General features: G+C 40.5%; 1 protein-coding gene across 3 annotated transcripts in view; it reads left to right on the top strand.

The window, feature by feature from the left end:
* LOC128688774 (PHD finger protein 12-like) overlaps positions 1 to 18,804 on the top strand; it is a 68,169-nt gene that overhangs the window by 30,518 nt on the left and 18,847 nt on the right. For all 3 annotated transcript variants that reach the window (XM_070085476.1, XM_070085475.1, XM_070085477.1), the window contains exons 8-10: positions 2,194 to 2,550; positions 2,649 to 2,965; positions 7,851 to 7,972. In XM_070085476.1, coding sequence (XP_069941577.1) covers positions 2,194 to 2,550; positions 2,649 to 2,965; positions 7,851 to 7,972 — 796 coding nt within the window. The remainder of the gene's footprint in view (positions 1 to 2,193; positions 2,551 to 2,648; positions 2,966 to 7,850; positions 7,973 to 18,804) is intronic.

Genomic DNA, 18,804 nt, shown 5'->3' on the forward strand with positions numbered 1-18,804 from the left:
GTGGGATTAAATTATGGGGAATCAAATTCAAAATGGGAATTAACACAGTTACTTTTTGCTGATGATACTGTGCTTATGGGAGATTCTAAAGAAAAATTGCAAAGGTTAGTGGATGAGTTTGGGAATGTGTGTAAAGGTAGAAAGTTGAAAGTGAACATAGAAAAGAGTAAGGTGATGAGGGTATCAAATGATTTAGATAAAGAAAAATTGGATATCAAATTGGGGAGGAGGAGTATGGAAGAAGTAAATGTTTTCAGATACTTGGGAGTTGACGTGTCGACTGATGGATTTATGAAGGATGAGGTTAATCATAGAATTGATGAGGGAAAAAAGGTGAGTGGTGCATTGAGGTATATGTCGAGTCAAAAAACGTTATCTATGGAGGCAAAGAAGGGAATGTATGAAAGTATAGTAGTACCAACACTCTTATATGGGTGTGAAGCTTGGGTGGTAAATGCAGCAGCGAGGAGACAGTTGGAGGCAGTGGAGATGTCCTATCTAAGGGCAGTGTGGTGTAAATATTATTCAGAAAATTCGGAGTGTGAAAATTAGGAAAAGGTGTGGAGTTAATAAAAGTATTAGTCAGAGGGCAGAAGAGGGGTTGTTGAGATGGTTTGGTCATTTAGAGAGAATGGATCAAAGTAGAATGACAGGGGATCCATATAAATCTATAGGGGAAGGAAGGTGAGGTAGGGGTCGTCCTCGAAAGGGTTGGAGAGGGGGGGTAAAGGAGGTTTTGTGGGCAAGGGGCTTGGACTTCCAGCAAGCGTGCATGAGCGTGTTAGATAGGAGTGAATGGAGACGAATCATACTTGGGACCTGACGATCTCCTGGTCTCAGACCGGGCCCCGGGGGCGTTGACCCCCGGAACTCTCTCCAGGTAATCTGTTGGAGTGTGAGCAGGGTAATATTTAGTGAAAGGATTCAGGGAAACCGGTTATTTTCATATAGTCGGACTTGAGTCCTGGAAATGGGAAGTACAATGCCTGCACTTTAAAGGAGGAGTTTGGGATATTGGCAGTTTGGAGGGATGTGTTGTGTATCTTTATACGTATATGCTTCTAAACTGTTGTATTCTGAGCACCTCTGCAAAAAAACAGTGATTATGTGTGAGTGTGGTGAAAGTGTTGAATGATGATGAAAGCATTTTCTTTTTGGGGATTTTCTTTCTTTTTTGGGTCACCCTGCCTCGGTGGGAGACGGCCGACTTGTTGGAAAAAAAAAAATTACTAAATTTAAAAGGAGAAACTTTCGTTTTTCCTTTTGGGCCACCCCACCTCGGTGGGATACAGCTGGTACGTTGAAAGAAAGAAAGAAGTATTGGTGAAAATGCAGGATACTACAGAATGAAGTCAAAATGTAAGGAAGAAGTGTAAGGAAAGTGAATGTGTTAATATATTTTGGAATGGATACATTGGTGGATGGCTCTGTTTGATGAGGTAAATCAGAAAAGAAGTTAGCAAGAAATTTGCAAGAATTTTGAAGAGTCTGGAGAGAAAGAAGTTTTTGATTGAATGCAAAAAAAGTGATGGTTTTAAGAATAATGGTCCAGATTTGTGTGTATGGATATGAGGCATGATCTTTGAATGTTACAGCAAGGGGGAGGGTGAAGACAGTGGAAATGTCTTGTCTGGGATCTTCATGTGGTGTGAGTTTTATGCAGAGAATAAAAAATGAAGAAATTTGTGGATGGCATGGCTGTAGAAAGGTATACTTCAAAGAGCAGAACAATGGTTATTGAAATAGTTTATTTATGTTGATAAACTAGACTAGAATCTAGAGTTAAGAGGGTGTAGAAATCTGAGGTTAATGGGAAGAGATGTAGGGATACCTGAGAAAGAATTGGAGGGAGGGCATGGAAGAGGTAAAATGCATTCATTGTAAAAGTTGGATATGAGGGTTACAGTTTGGAGGGTCAGTGCAGGACCTCAACATTTATGCATATTACACACCCTCCTTTCAGTCTTACCTCAAATGTCTTTACACCTTCTGTCCACTTCTGCTTCATAAACCCTGTTGATTAATCTTTCTATAATTGTACATATCCAAATAAAGCAAAACATATCTTTGCTGATAGTTGTTTAAAATATGTGATAGGCTTGCAAGGGTCTGTCCTCATAATTAACACCTGTTTAAGGGCTAAAATGGAAATCTATAAAAATGAGGTAATCTTAACTAAAGTTTTATTTCTAGGTGCCACTAGCAGTGAAAGAGCAATACTCAGAACCACCAGATTTGCTTCTCCACCATGGTCCACCCCAACATCTTCTTCCTTCTGTTACTGAGCATGAGACAGAGGCTTCCACTGCTACTACTGTACCTACCACCACTGCCAATAGAATAGCTACCACTTCAGTAACATCATGTGGTACGACTGTATCACCTTGGTTATATCAACAAAACTGGCGAGGAGTTGAAGTGAAGGAAGAGCCCGTTGAAAATTCAGAAATACTTCAGGATAGGCAGGAGGGATCACAAAAAGATGCTAGAGTTGAAGACAAGAGAAATGAAACAGAAAGAAAAAAGCCAACAAAAGAGGAAATGGATGAGGTGAATTATATACAACTTTTGCTCTGTGTTAATGTTTTCCAGATGCATATGTATTACTGTGTTAGTCTTTGTTGTTTACCTCTTGTTTTATCTTTCAGTGGTTGGCAGGACTGTTATGTTTACAAGCTAGCATTATTAAACATATGGCAAATAATACTGCAAGTGGCCTAAATAAAACACCAGAAAAACAGAGAGCAATGAATGGGCCTACTTGTATAGGCAGCACTCTGGATGCCTCTCCACCTTTAGAACGACCAGGATGTATGAATGGAGACTTAACTTCTCATGACATCAGCAGTAAACATAGTAGATTTGCAGACCCACGAAGACACCAACCAATTATGAACAGTAATTTTCAGCCTCCGCCAACATATCTACCAGCTAAAAAGGGCATATTAAAAAACCAAAAAGGAAAGTAAGTATTGCTTGTTTGTCATTTACAGTACTATTTTGGTAGGATAGTTTTTGGTATTTTTTTACAGTATATTTAGAATATTTTGAATATATAATGCTTATTGATTTCTTGTTTTGGAGAAGGCAATGAGTTTGGTGGAATTGCTTGAGTAAATATGAACTGAGGACAAAGAAAATAAAGAAGCTTATAATATGCACTAATAAGATCAGGATATTAGCAGTTTGGAGGGATATGTTGTGTATCTTTATACGTATATGCTTCTAAACTGTTGTGTTCTGAGCACCTCTGCAAAAACAGTGATTATGTGTGAGTGAGGTGAAAGTGTTGAATGATGATGAAAGTATTTTCTTTTTGGGGGTTTTCTTTCTTTTTGGGTCACCCTGCCTCGGTGAGAGACGGCCGACTTGTTGAAAAAAAAAAAGATCAAAAATGTTATTTATTCGTTGTTGTTATAACCTTCTTTGACTTTATCATATAAATTATTTTCCTTTAGTGATTTCTGGTATTTAAATTTTTTGTACAATAAATAAATATCTCAGTAGTACCAGTTACCAGTAACCACTTACCAGTAGATGACTCACTACCAACCATCTGTGTGAATCACTGACTGTTATTCATGTTGCTGCTGACCATAGCATATTTTTTAATGCCTCACCCGCTAGGCACTGGTGGGTCAGTCTGAGATAGGGAGCAGAGAGAGGCAGGTCGGCTGTTGGTGCTTCCCATACTTACCGTTGTATATTATACGTACAAACCAGCCTACGTGAGTATTTTTACCCCATCCACGTGTAGACAGCCTGTACTGTCTGCACAGACAGCCCATGCTGTCTGCCAGCTTAGTTCATATTTCGCGCCACTCAGGTGCTGCCCTCTGTAGCCAGGCCTCTAGGTAGGCACGCCAGCCTGCCGGCCCATGCCTCTCCCTCACTCCTAGGCCGACCGACTTGACAGACACAAGTGCTCCCCCTCCACGGACTGGCTTGCGGTCACTCCCTCACACTGCCCGTTGTGTACTCACTCCTGCCCAATTAAAGCCAAACTAGTCCACGGCCGTATCATTGCTACCTACACTACCTCCATCGGCACTAAACCGTTGTTCAGCAGAAGAACAGAAATAACAGTAGGTAGGCACGCCAGCCTGCCGGCCCATGCCTCTCCCTCACTCCTAGGCCGACCGACTTGACAGACACAAGTGCTCTCCCTCCACGGACTGGCTTGCAGTCACTCCCTCACACTGCCTGTTGTGTACTCACTCCTACCCAATTAAAGCCAAACTAGTCCATGGCCGTATCATTGCTACCTACGCTACCTCCATCGGCACTAAACCGTTGTTCAGCAGAAGAACAGAAATAACACACGTTATTAAACCCACATGACAAATTGGCGATAAGAGGGTAAGCGGCTAGCTGGAGGTGGCAGACTGTTCACCTCTGACCTGCTGGCACCCCACAACCAATCTTCTAATGTCTGAAATACCCTTAAATCCACGCATCCCACCGCTGTCACCAATTTGTCATGTGGGTTCGATAACGTGGATGGGGTAAAAATACTCACGTAGGCTGGTTTGTACGTATAATATATAACGGAAAGTATGGGAAGCGCCAACAGCCGACCTGCCTCTCTCTGCTCCCTATCTCAGACTGACCCACCAGTGCCTAGCGGGTGAGGCATTAAAAAATATGCTATGGTCAGCAGCAACATGAATAACAGTCAGTGATTCACACAGACGGTTGGTAGTGAGTCGTCTACTGGTAACTGTTTACTGGTAACTGGTACTACTGAGAAATATTTTTTGTAGTTTTTTGTTTACTAAGGCCCTTAGCCCTTTCAGGGTCCAAGGCCAAAATCTGAAGTCACGCACCAGTGTCCAAGAAATTTTGAAAAAAAAAAAAATTATTTTTTCTTACAGAATTAAAGAGCATATTTTTGTGAAGGTAATAAAACAAAAAAAATTAGAATCTGATCAGTACTTACCGAGATACAGTGCGAAGAAGTTTGTAGAAAATGATGTGGTGGCGGCAACATCGACGAATTCCACATACGCGTATTATATTATTTTGTTGTTTTAGTTGTTTTTTCTTTTCTTTTCCAATTTTTTTCTATTCCTACTAACATTTGGGGCCTGAGAGACCAATACTGTATATAATTGATATATATATACTCACTGTATTGAACACAATAACCGCACTAAAGTTATTATCATATTATTGTTTACCACTGTTGTTTATTACAATAAACATGCACAAATCTTGTATAATACTAATGTTCTATCATATATTTACATATTTACAATCACTGGACATGGTTTTAGAACTGCTGGAGCTTGTGGAACTCCTTGAAACAAGGCACCATGCACAGAGGCACCTTACATTCCTCACACATAAACCGAGTGTCTTTGCGTCTTTGTTGCCGTCATTTTGTTTGTGCACAGACAATGCATCTCTTCTGAGCAAATTTCTTTTGAGTTGAAGGAAGCTGTATTATGAAATGATCACCTTCTCTCCTCAAACGCTTGGGTATATTGTGATGAATTCGAGGACCATGTTGTATTGCAGGTGTTGTTACCTGGTACTTCATTATGAGTTGTCTGACAACAGACAAACAAAATTCACCATACGGTGGTCTGTTACCAGTCTTTATTTGGTACATATTATATGCATTCAGCATTGAAATGTCCATGAGATGGAAGAAAAGTTTCATGTACCACTTGTAACTCTTACGAACACAGTCAACAAAACCAATCTGCATGTCACACTTGTCAACCAAGCGCATGTTTTGTGTATAATCAATCACTGTCACTGGTTTTCGAATACGTTCATTAGTCACTCGATCAACTTTGCCACTGTCTTGCATTTCATTACGGTGAATGGTTGTCAACAATGTGACATCTCGTTTGTCATGCCACCGTAATGCCATGATGTCATTGGCAGTAAACACCTGCACGTCATCACCACGAACACCTGCGTTGAGCCTGGGCATATGTTTACGATTAGAACGCACTGTGCCACACACATCTGTCTTGTTCACTCGCATGAAATCACTGAGTAATGGGCTTGTGTACCAGTTATCGGTATATAATGTATGGCCCTTACCAAGATAAGGTGCCATCATGTTTCTCACTACGTCACCTGATATACCCAATAACATCTTGGTATCTTTCAATGTTTTACTACCCGTGTATACAACAATATCCAACACCAGGCCACTGTCACAATCACAGAGTACAAACAATTTTATACCAAAGCGGTTCCTCTTGCTCGGTATATACTGCTTGAATGACAGTCTACCTTTGAACAAAATCAAAGACTCGTCAATTACAAGATTCTTGAATGGATAAAAGTATATCCTGAACTTTTGTTTGAGATACATGAAAACATTTCTAATCTTGTATAACCTGTCACTTCTGTCAGGCCTGGTTTTGTCAGAGAAGTGCAACATACGTAACAGTAAGATAAACCTGTTCACTGGTATTATTTCACTGAAGGATGGGGTACAAATTAGCCGATCTGTGGACCAGTATGCTTTTATATTATGCTTATAGACGTGAGGCATAAGCATTATTGTTGCAAAAAGCAAATACATTTCTGCAACAGTCGTCTCTTTCCACCTGTGTAGTCTTGACTGTGGTGATAAGATCGTATTTGCCATGGTGTACTGAAAATACCTATTACTTTCCCTGACAATAATTTCCATCAATGGCTGGTCAAAGAATAATTCAAAGAATTCCAGTTCATTGGCCGTGGTTCCAAGGGGACAGGTAGGTAGAATTCCACTTTGAGAGTCATCAAAGTGGTGAGGGCTGGGAACAAAATTGGGATTTTGCTGCCAATCCCAGATACGGTTTGCTGGTGGATACTGGACATCATAGGCTGGTTGTACGGGTGGTTGTGGCGGGCTGGTGGGTGACGCTCCGCTTTGTCCTTGAACTGACGAGTCAGCAGCGTGGGTCCCCGCGTGGCACAGCGAGTCACGCATGGCGGTGCCACTACCACCACCAGCCCCACTAACACCATCCACTGATGTCTGTGGCCCATCCATGCCAAGTGTAGCCACATCATCCTCACTATCACTACCTAAAACGGGTGTAGGGCCACGGGATGTACTCCGGGATGTACTCCGTCCCCTGGGCACAGCATAGGGTACACTACCCGAGCGCATGCGGCAGCGAACATACCGACGCTTCACTGGTGAATAAGTTTCCTCACTATCACTACTCGAATGATCGTCGAGCGCAATAAAATCACAATCCACGTCAGAATCATCGTCATTACTGAAGTCAGAGGCCAGGCCACGGGAAAATATTAGTTTTCTCTTACGTTTAGGAACACCCGACCGTGAGTCACGAGTGCCCACACCAGAGGTAGAAGGTCGAGGATCGTCGGGGTTTTCTGCACTATTATCGATATCCTGGTCATTATTTTCGGTCACTAACTTATCAAAGCCATAGAATTCGTCTTCATTTCCACTTCCATCAGCGTCAGAACTATCAGACAGGAAGAGGAGAGTCCCAATTTTCCGGGGAGTGAGAGCTGACTTGCGACGAGGCATGGTAAACAAGGGTGACTGAGCCGGCGTTCCCACAATGCTATGCAGGCGCCTAGATTTTTTGTTTACGGCGCACACCCACGGCGCAGACCCATTCTCTCATATGTAGGCCTATGAGCGCTTTCGCGCTAAATTTGACGGCGCTAGAATTTTGGCGTAGATCTACGGTTTGGACACTCACCGACCAGCCGTAGATCTACGGGACGGACCCTGAAAGGGTTAGTTACCAACAAGATACTGGACATGTTAGTAAAGAATATTTGACTGTAGTAATGTAAACATTCTGTAATTTCTGTATCTGATTTTTTATATTTTAATGTTTTTTCTCCATAATTTACAGGGGTGTTAATAATTCTGGAACTAAGGCCTCCAAACATAAAAAGCAAACTGCATCTGAAATATTGTCTGAAACATTGACATCCTTAGCTTCCTCCCTTCAAAGTTCTATCACAGGAAAACAAGGTGAGCAACTTGTTTGACATCATTATTGGGTGAAAACATTTAAGCCCTTTTAGGGTGAATGTTATCAGGATAAAAAAATACTTATATGCTTGTTTGTAGTTATAAATGAATTATAAATGGGATCACATGGAGAACTGTATATACATGCTTGGTGTAAATCCTTCATTTCTCCATTTTGAAATCAAGAGTAGCTGTGTTGTTGAAAGTGTCATTCTCTTGACACAGGTCATATATTTTTTTTTAATTTGCAAGACTTTCACTTAATAAATTGTAATAAAAATCTCTAACCCAAATGAGTCACAAATACCCCTGCATATCTTGGCTCATACTGGTCTTTCAGTCATGGCAGGATGTTTTGCAGAGTCCGTAAATTAGGAGTTACAGTAGACTGTCGTTTAACATGGTTTTGTCTGGCATGTTTTGGTTATAGCAGGATTGAAGAATTGCGCCACATTTTTTTATAAGACTTTGTAAAATTAACTTAACAAGATTCGCATGAGGGGGAAAATTTTGAGCGCATTGCCCCGTGGGATACAATCTGCTTGGCTGTATTGACTTGACTGACTTACTGACTTTAGTGATTTACTGACTGATTGACTTGACTCACTGACTTGACTGACTTACTGACTGAAATAACAAAAAAAGGGCACAATACCGTGACTGGAACGATACACAAATAACCCGCACATAAAAGAGAGAAGCTTACGACGACGTTTCGGTCCGACTTGGACCATTGACAAAGTCACACTAACCAGAGGGGGAGCAGGACGGCTATATATAGGCAGGAAGAGGTGGTGGTAGTAGTAGTAGTAGTAGTATTAGTACAGGAATTGTATATAATACCGACAAGATGAAATTAAGACACATGCACAACACCCGGGCATCCCCATCGTAGACGCTTCGCCATCCAGCCAGCCACTGGATGGCGAAACGTCCACAACAAAGACAACCAGACGCCGCACATGTGTCTTAATTTCATCAGTAGTTGTAGTGGTAGTAGTAGAAGAAGAAGAGGTAGTAGTAGTGGTAGAAGTGGGAAATAAGGAAGACGAGCCAGTCAAATACAAAGGAAGGAGAGCACTGCAAGAGAGCTAGATGCCCACAGAGGGAGAGCAAGCGCACAGAGGTGCGTGAAAGGGGAAGTGGTGAAATAAATGAAGAAGGAACAGAAAAACGAGACAGGAGAGAGAAAGACAACAGAGGAGAAAAGGAAAGAGGAAAGGGGAAGAGGAAGAAGAAAAAAGAAAACGGAAAAAGAAAAAAAAAATGAGGATTCAGGTTAAGTCACGGGTGTTCTGAAGTTTGGAGCATTTTACAATGTAGTGGGAGAGGAAGGCATCTACAGAGACGAAGCCAGGGCTAAGGTTCATACAAGGAAAGTTGTGTGTTAGAGAGGATTCAACTAGACGGCGACTGTTCGAGTTGGAAGTAGGGAAAACAGTTTTAGCAGAAGACCAGTCAATAGGATGGCTATGATCTCTGACGTGACAGAAAAGAGCATTGTTAGTGTCGGCAAGCCTAACACTATTTTTGTGCTCCCTAAGTCTGTCAGAAAGAGATCGACCAGTTTCTCTGAAGTATTGAAGAGGACAGGAGGAGCAAGAAATAGAGTAGACACCAGGAACATCTGTAGAGGGAGGAGAGGTATGAACGAGATTAGTGCGAAGAGTGTTAGTCTGGCGGAAGGTAAGCTTGATGTCTAAGGGACGGAGAGAATTGTTGAGATTAGAAAGACCGGAAATGTAGGGAAGGCAGAGGATAGAAGAGTTCCCATGGGTAGAGAGTTTGGGAGAGAAGAAATTGTGTTTAGCACGTGAGAGGGCAGAGTCTATGAAATGGGAAGGGTAGCCAAGACGGGAGAATGAATTATGAAGAGTGGAAATTTCTGCTGGAAGGAACTGAGGATCACAGATGCGGAGGGCACGGAGAAAGAGGGAGATAAGAACACTTTTCTTGACAGGGGAAGCATGATAGGAAAAGTAGTGAATGTACATGCCACTGTGCATAGGTTTACGGTAAACGGAAAAGGAAAAACCTGTAACTGAGCGGTGGACATGGACATCAATGAAAGGAAGCAAGAAATTAGATTCCCATTCAGCTTTAAACTTAATGGAAGGGGCAAGATTATTAAGAGCTTCAAGAAAAGGTTGGAAGAGACTGGAGTCATGAGGCCACAGAGCAAAGATGTCATCCACATAGAGGAGCCAGAGTGAAGGTTGCACATCGAGGGTAGGAAGAAGAACAGTCTTGAAGTATTCCATGTAAAGATTAGCAAGTACAGGAGAGAGAGGAGAGCCCATAGCGACACCGAAGGTTTGAGAATAATATTTCCCTTGGAAGGAAAAGGAGTTAGAGTCCACACAGAGACTGACTGACTTAACTGAGTTACTGACTCACTGACTTGACTGATTTACTGACTGACTTAAAGTTAGACTTTTTTACTGAAGAGGACCCTGAGACAGTGTCTAGAGCAGCTGAAGCCTTACCGTCAGTGTATAATGTACTGGGAGGTAAAATAGAACAGAAATCCATTACAGAATTTATGCACACTCCACTACAAACATTGACTTCAGTACCAGAACCTCTACTATCCACCTCAGCCCAGTAGGGCTGCAGCATAACTCTGCACTTTCCACAATTATCCACACATACCAGAACCCACAGTTTAAGGTAAGAAATACTATTATTTCTGTTCCATTTGTAATCTTAAGCAGTAAAAACAACATAATACATCATGACAGTGAACTACAATTACATATTCACTTTTATTTTTGTAAGATCTGGAGGTCTAAAACAAAAGTTGTTTGGGTTTTTTGGGGCTCCCAGGAACATAACCCTATTTTTCCCTTAAGTTCTTCAGTTTGTCTAACACAATTTTAACTAAAATGGCATTTTCAAGAACGTAACTACAGTGTTAAATGGCGGTCTACTGTATCTTGCTTTTGCATCAGGGTGGTGTGATGCCTCTCACAATCAGATCAATCTCTTGGCTTCTTTCATCAGTGGGCTACCCATGACTTCTGGGGAAGATGAATGGGTTTTCTTACCTTTGGCTGTTTAGGGCTTTTAGGATTTTTCTGACTCTAATCTGGTGAAAGACTTATCACTTTCCAGTGTGTGCTTTGCTTAAGGCCATGTTAGGAGATGCTTTTCAATGCAGCTTGTAATTGTTTTTTGCCTACTGCATTCATTACTCCAAGTGGCTGAAAAGGATATTCCCCACCAGTTGGCTCTAAAATTGGAAAATAGAGGGCTACACTACCCAGTAGTAATATAACATCTTATTTTATTAAGATAACAGTCGCTGAAAATTTCAGGTTGATGCAAAGAAATATTTTCAATTTTTTTTTTTTTTTTTTTTTTTTTTTTTTAAAAAAGTCGGCCGTCTCCCACCGAGGCAGGGTGACCCAAAAAAGAAAGAAAATCCCCAAAAAGAAAATACTTTCATCATCATTCAACACTTTCACCACACTCGCACATTATCAGTTTTTGCAGAGGTGCTCAGAATACAACAGTTTAGAAGCATACACATATAAAGATACACAACATATCCCTCCAAACTGCCAATATCCCAAACAACTCCTTTAAAGTGCAGGCATTGTACTTCCCATTTCCAGGACTCAAGTCCGACTATTTGAAAATAACCGGTTTCCCTGAATCCCTTCACTAAATATTACCCTGCTCACACTCCAACAGATCGTCAGGTCCCAAGTACCATTCGTCTCCATTCACTCCTATCTAACACACTCACACACGCTTGCTGGAAGTCCAAGCCCCTTGCCCACAAAACCTCCTTTACCCCCTCTCTCCAACCCTTTCGAGGACGACCCCTACCCCGCCTTCCTTCCCCTATAGATTTATATGCTTTCCATGTCATTCTACTTTGATCCATTCTCTCTAAATGACCAAACCACCTCAACAACCCCTCTTCTGCCCTCTGACTAATACTTTTATTAACTCCACACCTTTTCCTAATTTCCACACTCCGAATTTTCTGCATAATATTTACATCACACATTGCCCTTAAACAGGACATCTCCACTGCCTCCAACCGTCTCCTCGCTGCTGCATTTACCACCCAAGCTTCACACCTATATAAGAGTGTTGGTACTACTATACTTTCATACATTCCCTTCTTTGCCTCCATAGATAACGTTTTTTTACTCCACATATACCTCAACGCACCACTCACCTTTTTTCCCTCATCAGTTCTATGATTAACCTCATCCTTCATAAATCCATCAGCCGACACGTCAACTCCCAAGTACAGTGGACCCCCGCATAGCGAACGCCTTGCATAGCGAACAATCCGCATAGCGAACGCTTTGTTCGCTAAAATTTTGCCCCGCATAGTGGACAAAAACCCGCTCAGCGACCTTCGTCCGAGACGCGTCCAATGTGCGCCCTCAGCCAGCCTCACATGTGCCGCCCGTCCCATTGTTTACCAGCCAGCCTCCGCGGTAACATTCAAGCATACACTCGGAATATTTCGTATTATTACAGTGTTTTCGGTGCTGTTTGTGGAAAATAAGTGACCATGGGCCCCAAGAAAGCTTCTAGTGCCAACCCTACACCTCAAAGGGTAAGAATACCCATTGAAATTAAGAAAGAGATCATTGATAAGTATGAAAGTGGAGTACGTATCACCGACCTGGTCAGGTTGTACAAGAAACCAAAATCAACCATCGCTTCTATTGTGGGCAAGAAAACGGCAATCAAGGAAGCTGTTGTTGCCAAAGGTTTAACTGTGTTTTCGAAACAAAGATCGCAAGTGATGGAAGATGTTGAGAGACTCTTATTGGTGTGGATAAATGAAAAACAGCTAGCAGGAGATAGCGTCTCTCAAGCGATCATATGTGAAAAGGCTAGGAAGTTGCATGACGATTTAATTAAAAAAATGCCTGCAACTAGTGATGATGTGAGTGAATTTAAGGCCAGCAAAGGTTGGTTTGAGAGATTTAAGAAGCGTAGTGGCATCCATAGTGTGATACGGCATGGTGAGGCTGCCAGTTCGGACCACAAAGCGGCTGAAAAATATGTGCATGAATTCAAGGAGTACATAGAAACTGAAGGACTGGAACCTGAACAAGTGTTTAATTGTGATGAAACAGGCCTGTTCTGGAAGAAAATGCCAAGCAGGACCTACATTACTCAGGAGGAAAAGGCACTCCCAGGACATAAGCCTATGAAAGACAGGCTTACTTTGTTGATGTGTGCCAATGCTAGTGGTGATTGCAAAGTTAAGCCTTTATTAGTGTATCACTCTGAAACTCCCAGAGCGTTCAGGCAAAAGAATGTCCTCAAGGATAATTTGTGTGTGCTGTGGAGGGCAAACAGTAAGGCATGGGTCACTAGGGAATTTTTCTATAACTGGTTACACCATGCATTTGCCCCCAATGTGAAAGATTACCTAACTGAAAAGAAATTAGACCTTAAGTGCCTCCTGGTGTTAGACAATGCCCCTGGTCATCCTACAGACGTGGCAGAGCGACTTTATGGGGACATGAGCTTCATTAAGGTGAAGTTTTTGCCTCCTAATACCACTCCTCTCCTGCAGCCCATGGACCAGCAGGTCATTTCCAACTTCAAGAAACTGTACACAAAAGCTCTGTTTCAAAAGTGCTTTGAAGTGACCACAGACACTGGATTGACTCTAAAAGAGTTTTGAAAGGATCACTTTAATATCCTCAGTTGTGTAAACCTTATAGGTAAGGCTTGGGAGGGAGTGACTAAGAGAACCTTGAACTCTGCTTGGAAGAAACTGTGGCCAGAATGTGTAGACAAAAGGGATTTTGAAGGGTTTGAGGCTAACCCTGAGAGGAGTAGTATACCAGTTGAGGAATCAATTGTGGAATTGGGGAAGTCCTTGGGGTTGGAGGTTAGTGGGGAGGATGTGGAAGAGTTGGTGGAGGAGGACAATGAAGAACTAACCACTGATGAGCTGATAGATCAACTTCAAGAGCAAGAGGCCAGACCTGGGGAAACTGGTTCAAAGGAGGGGAGAGAGAAATTGAAGGAATTGCCTACTTCAAAGATTAAGGAAATGTGTGCAAAATGGCTTGAAGTGCAAACCTTTTTTGATGAAAATCACCCTCACACAGCTATTGCAAGCCGTGCTGGTGACTGTTACAATGACACTGTTGTGAACCACTTTAGACAAATCATAAAGGAACGAGAGGTACAGGCCACTATGGACAGATATGTTGTGCGAAAGAAGTCCAGTGACTCTGAAGCTGGTCCTAGTGGCATTAAAAGAAGAAGGGAAGTAACCCCAGAAAAGGACTTGCTACCTCAAGTCCTAATGGAAGGGGATTCCCCTTCTAAACACTAACACTCTCTCTCCCCTCCTCCCATCCCATCAATCATCACCAGATCTTCAATAAAAGTAAGTGTCATGTAATTGTGCATGCCTTTTTCAGTTTGTGTGTACTAAAATTAACATTTTTTTGTGGTAAAAAAAATTTTTTTTCATACTTTTGGGTGTCTTGCACGGATTAATTTTATTTCCATTATTTCTTATGGGGAAAATTAATTCGCATAGCGAACATTTCGCATAACGACCAGCCCTCTTGCACGGATTAAGTTCGCTATGCGGGGGTCCACTGTATCTGAAAACATTCACTTCTTCCATACTCCTCCTCCCCAATTTGATATCCAATTTTTTTTATCTAAATCATTTGACACCCTCATCACCTTACTCTTTTCTATGTTCACTTTCAACTTTCTACCTTTACACACATTCCCAAACTCATCCACTAACCTTTGCAATTTTTCTTTAGAATCTCCCATAAGCACAGTATCATCAGCAAAAAGTAACTGTGTCAATTCCCATTTTGAATTTGATTCCCCATAATTTAATCCCACCCCTCTCCCGAACACCCTAGCATTTACTTCCTTTACAGCCCCATCTATAAATATATTAAACAACTATGGTGACATTACACATCCCTTTCTAAGACCTACTTTTACCGGGAAGTAGTCTCCCTCTCTTCTACACACCCTAACCTGAGCCTCACTATCCTCATAAATACTCTTTACAGCATTTAATAACTTACCACCTATTCCATATACTTGCAACATCTGCCACATTGCTCCTCTATCCAGTCTATCATATGCCTTTTCTAAATCCATAAATGCAATAAAAACTTCCCTACCTTTATCTAAATACTGTTCACATGTATGCTTCAATGTAAACACTTGATCTACACATCCCCTACCCACTCTGAAACCTCCTTGCTCATCCGCAATCCTACATTCTGTCTTACCTCTAATTCTTTCAATTATAACCCTACCATACACTTTTCCTGGTATACTCAGTAAACTTATTCCTTTATAATTTTTACAGTCTCTTTTGTCCCCTTTCCCTTTATATAAAGGGACTATACATGCTCTCCGCCAATCCCTAGGTACCTTCCCCTCTTTCATACATTTATTAAACAAAAGTACTAACCACTCCAACACTATATCCCCCCCTGCTTTTAACATTTCTGTCATGATCCCATCAGTTCCAGCTGCTTTACCCCCTTTCATTTTACGTAATGCCTCACGTACCTCCCCCACACTTACATTCTGCTCTTCTTCACTCCTAAAAGATGGTATACCTCCCTGACCAGTGCATGAAATTACTGCCTCTGTTTCTTCCTTAACCCTTTGACTGTCGCGGCCGTATATATACGTCTTACGAGGTACCGTGTTTGACGTATATACAGTGGACCCCCGCATAACGATTACCTCCGAATGCGACCAATTATGTAAGTGTATTTATGTAAGTGCGTTTGTACGTGTATGTTTGGGGGTCTGAAATGGACTAATCTACTTCACAATATTCCTTATGGGAATAAATTCGGTCAGTACTGGCACCTGAACATACTTATGGAGTGAAAAAATATCGTTAACCGGGGGTCCACTGTATACTCATAAATTCTAGCGGCTTCAAATCAAGCAGGAGAAAGCTGGTAGGCCCACATGTGAGAGAATGGGTCTGTGTGGTCAGTGTGCACCATATAAAAAAAATCCTGGAGCATCGTTTTTTTTTAATTAAAATGCCGACTTTGTGGTCTATTTTCGTATAGTATTTATGGTTGTATTCTCGTTTTCTTGGTCTCATTTGATAGAATGGAAAATATATTATAGAAATAGAGGTGATTTTGATTGATTTTACTATAAAAAGAACCTAGAAATGGAGCTCAAAGTAGGGGAAATGTTTGATTTTTGCCAATGTTCAAAAGTAAACAGATGATGCCATTGTCCAATAAATGTCCAACTAGCCATTCTAATATGCAGTCATGAATGGGTTGATGTTATTTATACAATTATTACAGTATTGCATTAGTCTGCATAATAGTAAGTCTTCTATTTTTTGTTTGAATAAAAATTCAAAATAGAAAGCAAGAGTAATATCAGAGGAGCCTGGAGACATGACTGATGAACAAAGAAAATGTTATTTTAGAGCCAGGAATGTCTGCATTGTTCATTCTGGACCATATTTTGAAATTGTCATATTTTTTATTTTTCGTGAAATTGTCCAAATTGCAAATTTCTGACCACATTATTAGGTAGTTGAAATCAGTAAATGGGCAGTTTCTTGTACTCAATCGATAGACAAAATGGAGTTCTAAAGAAATAGCTATGAACAATGGAACAATGAAATTAGCCGAAAATAGTGCTCAAAGTGGGCGAAATCGCCGATTTGTAAACAGTGCCGAGGTCGCTAACTTAGCGAGAGCATAATTCCGTCAGTTTTCCATCAAATTTCGTTTTTTTTTGGTGTCATTACAATCGGGAAAAGATTCTCTATCATTTCATAAGAAAAAAAATTTTTTTTTTTTTTTTTTAATTTTGCGGCACCAGGAGACACCTCAGGATTGGGGGTTGCGACAGTCAAAGGGTTAACATTTAAAAGTTCCTCAAAATATTCTCGCCATCTACCTAATACCTCCATCTCCCCATCTACTAACTCCCCTACTCTGTTTTTAACTGACAAATCCATACGTTCCCTAGGCTTTCTTAACTTGTTTAACTCACTCCAAAATTTTTTCTTATTTTCATTAAAATTTCTTGACAGTGCCTCTCCCACTCTATCATCTGCTCTCCTTTTGCACTCTCTCACCACTCTCTTTACCTTTCTTTTACTCTCCATATACTCTGCTCTTCTTATAACACTTCTGCTTTGTAAAAACCTCTCATAAGCTACCTTTTTCTCTTTTATCACACCCTTTACTTCATCATTCCACCAATAAGGTGGCATAAAAAAAACTCAACAAAACTTTTAAGGTATCCCTCAAATTGTGCTTTTGTTACTGAATGTAAACTATACTTATTTTTTTTAGCTGATTTGATGTTAGTCATAATTCTGGAAAATAAGTTTCATTTTCAGTTCATGTCATGTATGGCTGGTGTATTAAAAAAATGTGCAAAGAAAGTGATTTTTTAAATTGTTAGTGGTTCTATTTTTTCAGCATTGTATTAGTATTAGTTATTTCTGCTAGGGGCTATATCATGGGAGTTTCACTGCGTTTATTAATTTTTATTAACTTTTACTGAACAGTAACTTGAGAATGCCTCAGTGGATTTGCTTCAAAATTTAAGAATACAGTAGGGCCCCGATTTACGGCATTTCGCCTTACGGCGTTCCACTAATACGGCGACTTCAAATTATGACCAAAATTTGCTGTACAGTAAGCAGTCTTTCAAATACGGTGTGCCCCACCCAGTTTGTTTACATTCTCCGTGAGCACCTCTATTATGTCTGGAAACTTTCCAGAATTTCAAGTGTTTAAAAGTTATTGTGTATTTTATATGTACTCTGATGATTATGCTTATGTGTACCTGTACCTAAATATACTCACACATTGTGCTGGAGTGAGTGTACACATTAAAATTACTAAGAGTCTCTCTACTCATGATGCCATAGTAATACTAGGTAATAATCTCTCTTGGGCACATTAAATGTCTTATTTTACATTAATATAAACATTTTCATTACTCCATCTATGATATTTTCTTCAAAATTATATAAGAAACACGTTACATAGCATTTAAACATTATACATGCACCCACAGAATAAAAATTGACAAAGCGGCTTTGTAGGAGTGTCGGAAGAATTACGTTTTCTCTAGTCAAACACTGGGGGATAACTGTAGATAAATATTCCTTTCGTATGCCTTCACTCTATATATAGTAATTCACGATCCTTGTGAGTTTAGTACTTCTTTTTTATTATGATTATAATAATAATTTGTAATAATAACTTGTAATAATAATAATAATAATAATTTGTCAGATCATCATTCCTTCTAAAAATTACATGAGAATGGAAGTGTTGGTCTTTATTTATTCTACTGTACCACTGTGGAGACAACTTGTACACAATGTAAGGTCTTTGTATGAATGTTTATGAACCATAACCAGATGCATCGTCTGTTTGTTTACATAGTGGGTGGGGTGGCCAGGCTGTCTTCCCTACACTACCCTACCTACCACACCACTTTCTACAAATAAATACTGTATATGCATTTCATCATTCTATGGAGCTTTAAGCATCGTCTTAGTATATTATGTGTGGGTGGGGGTGGCCAGGAGGGCTACCACACCTAACTTCTTACAGTAAATACTACTCACCTTTTGCCCTACATTAGGACTACGAATATTTTGAGGTAAATAGTGAGTGTACTGTGTGTGTATTTTACTTTTTATCATTTTTAATGCCTAGTTCTATTGCTAACTTAATATTCGTTAGTGTAAACTTATCTGGCATTTATATGCATTTATAAGTGGAAAAAATGGCGTTCTGCTTTCCAGCAGTAGCCTGGAACCTAACCTGCTGCATAAG

Source organism: Cherax quadricarinatus, chromosome 16 (genome assembly GCF_038502225.1).
Source record: "Cherax quadricarinatus isolate ZL_2023a chromosome 16, ASM3850222v1, whole genome shotgun sequence".
NCBI lineage: Eukaryota > Metazoa > Arthropoda > Malacostraca > Decapoda > Parastacidae > Cherax > Cherax quadricarinatus.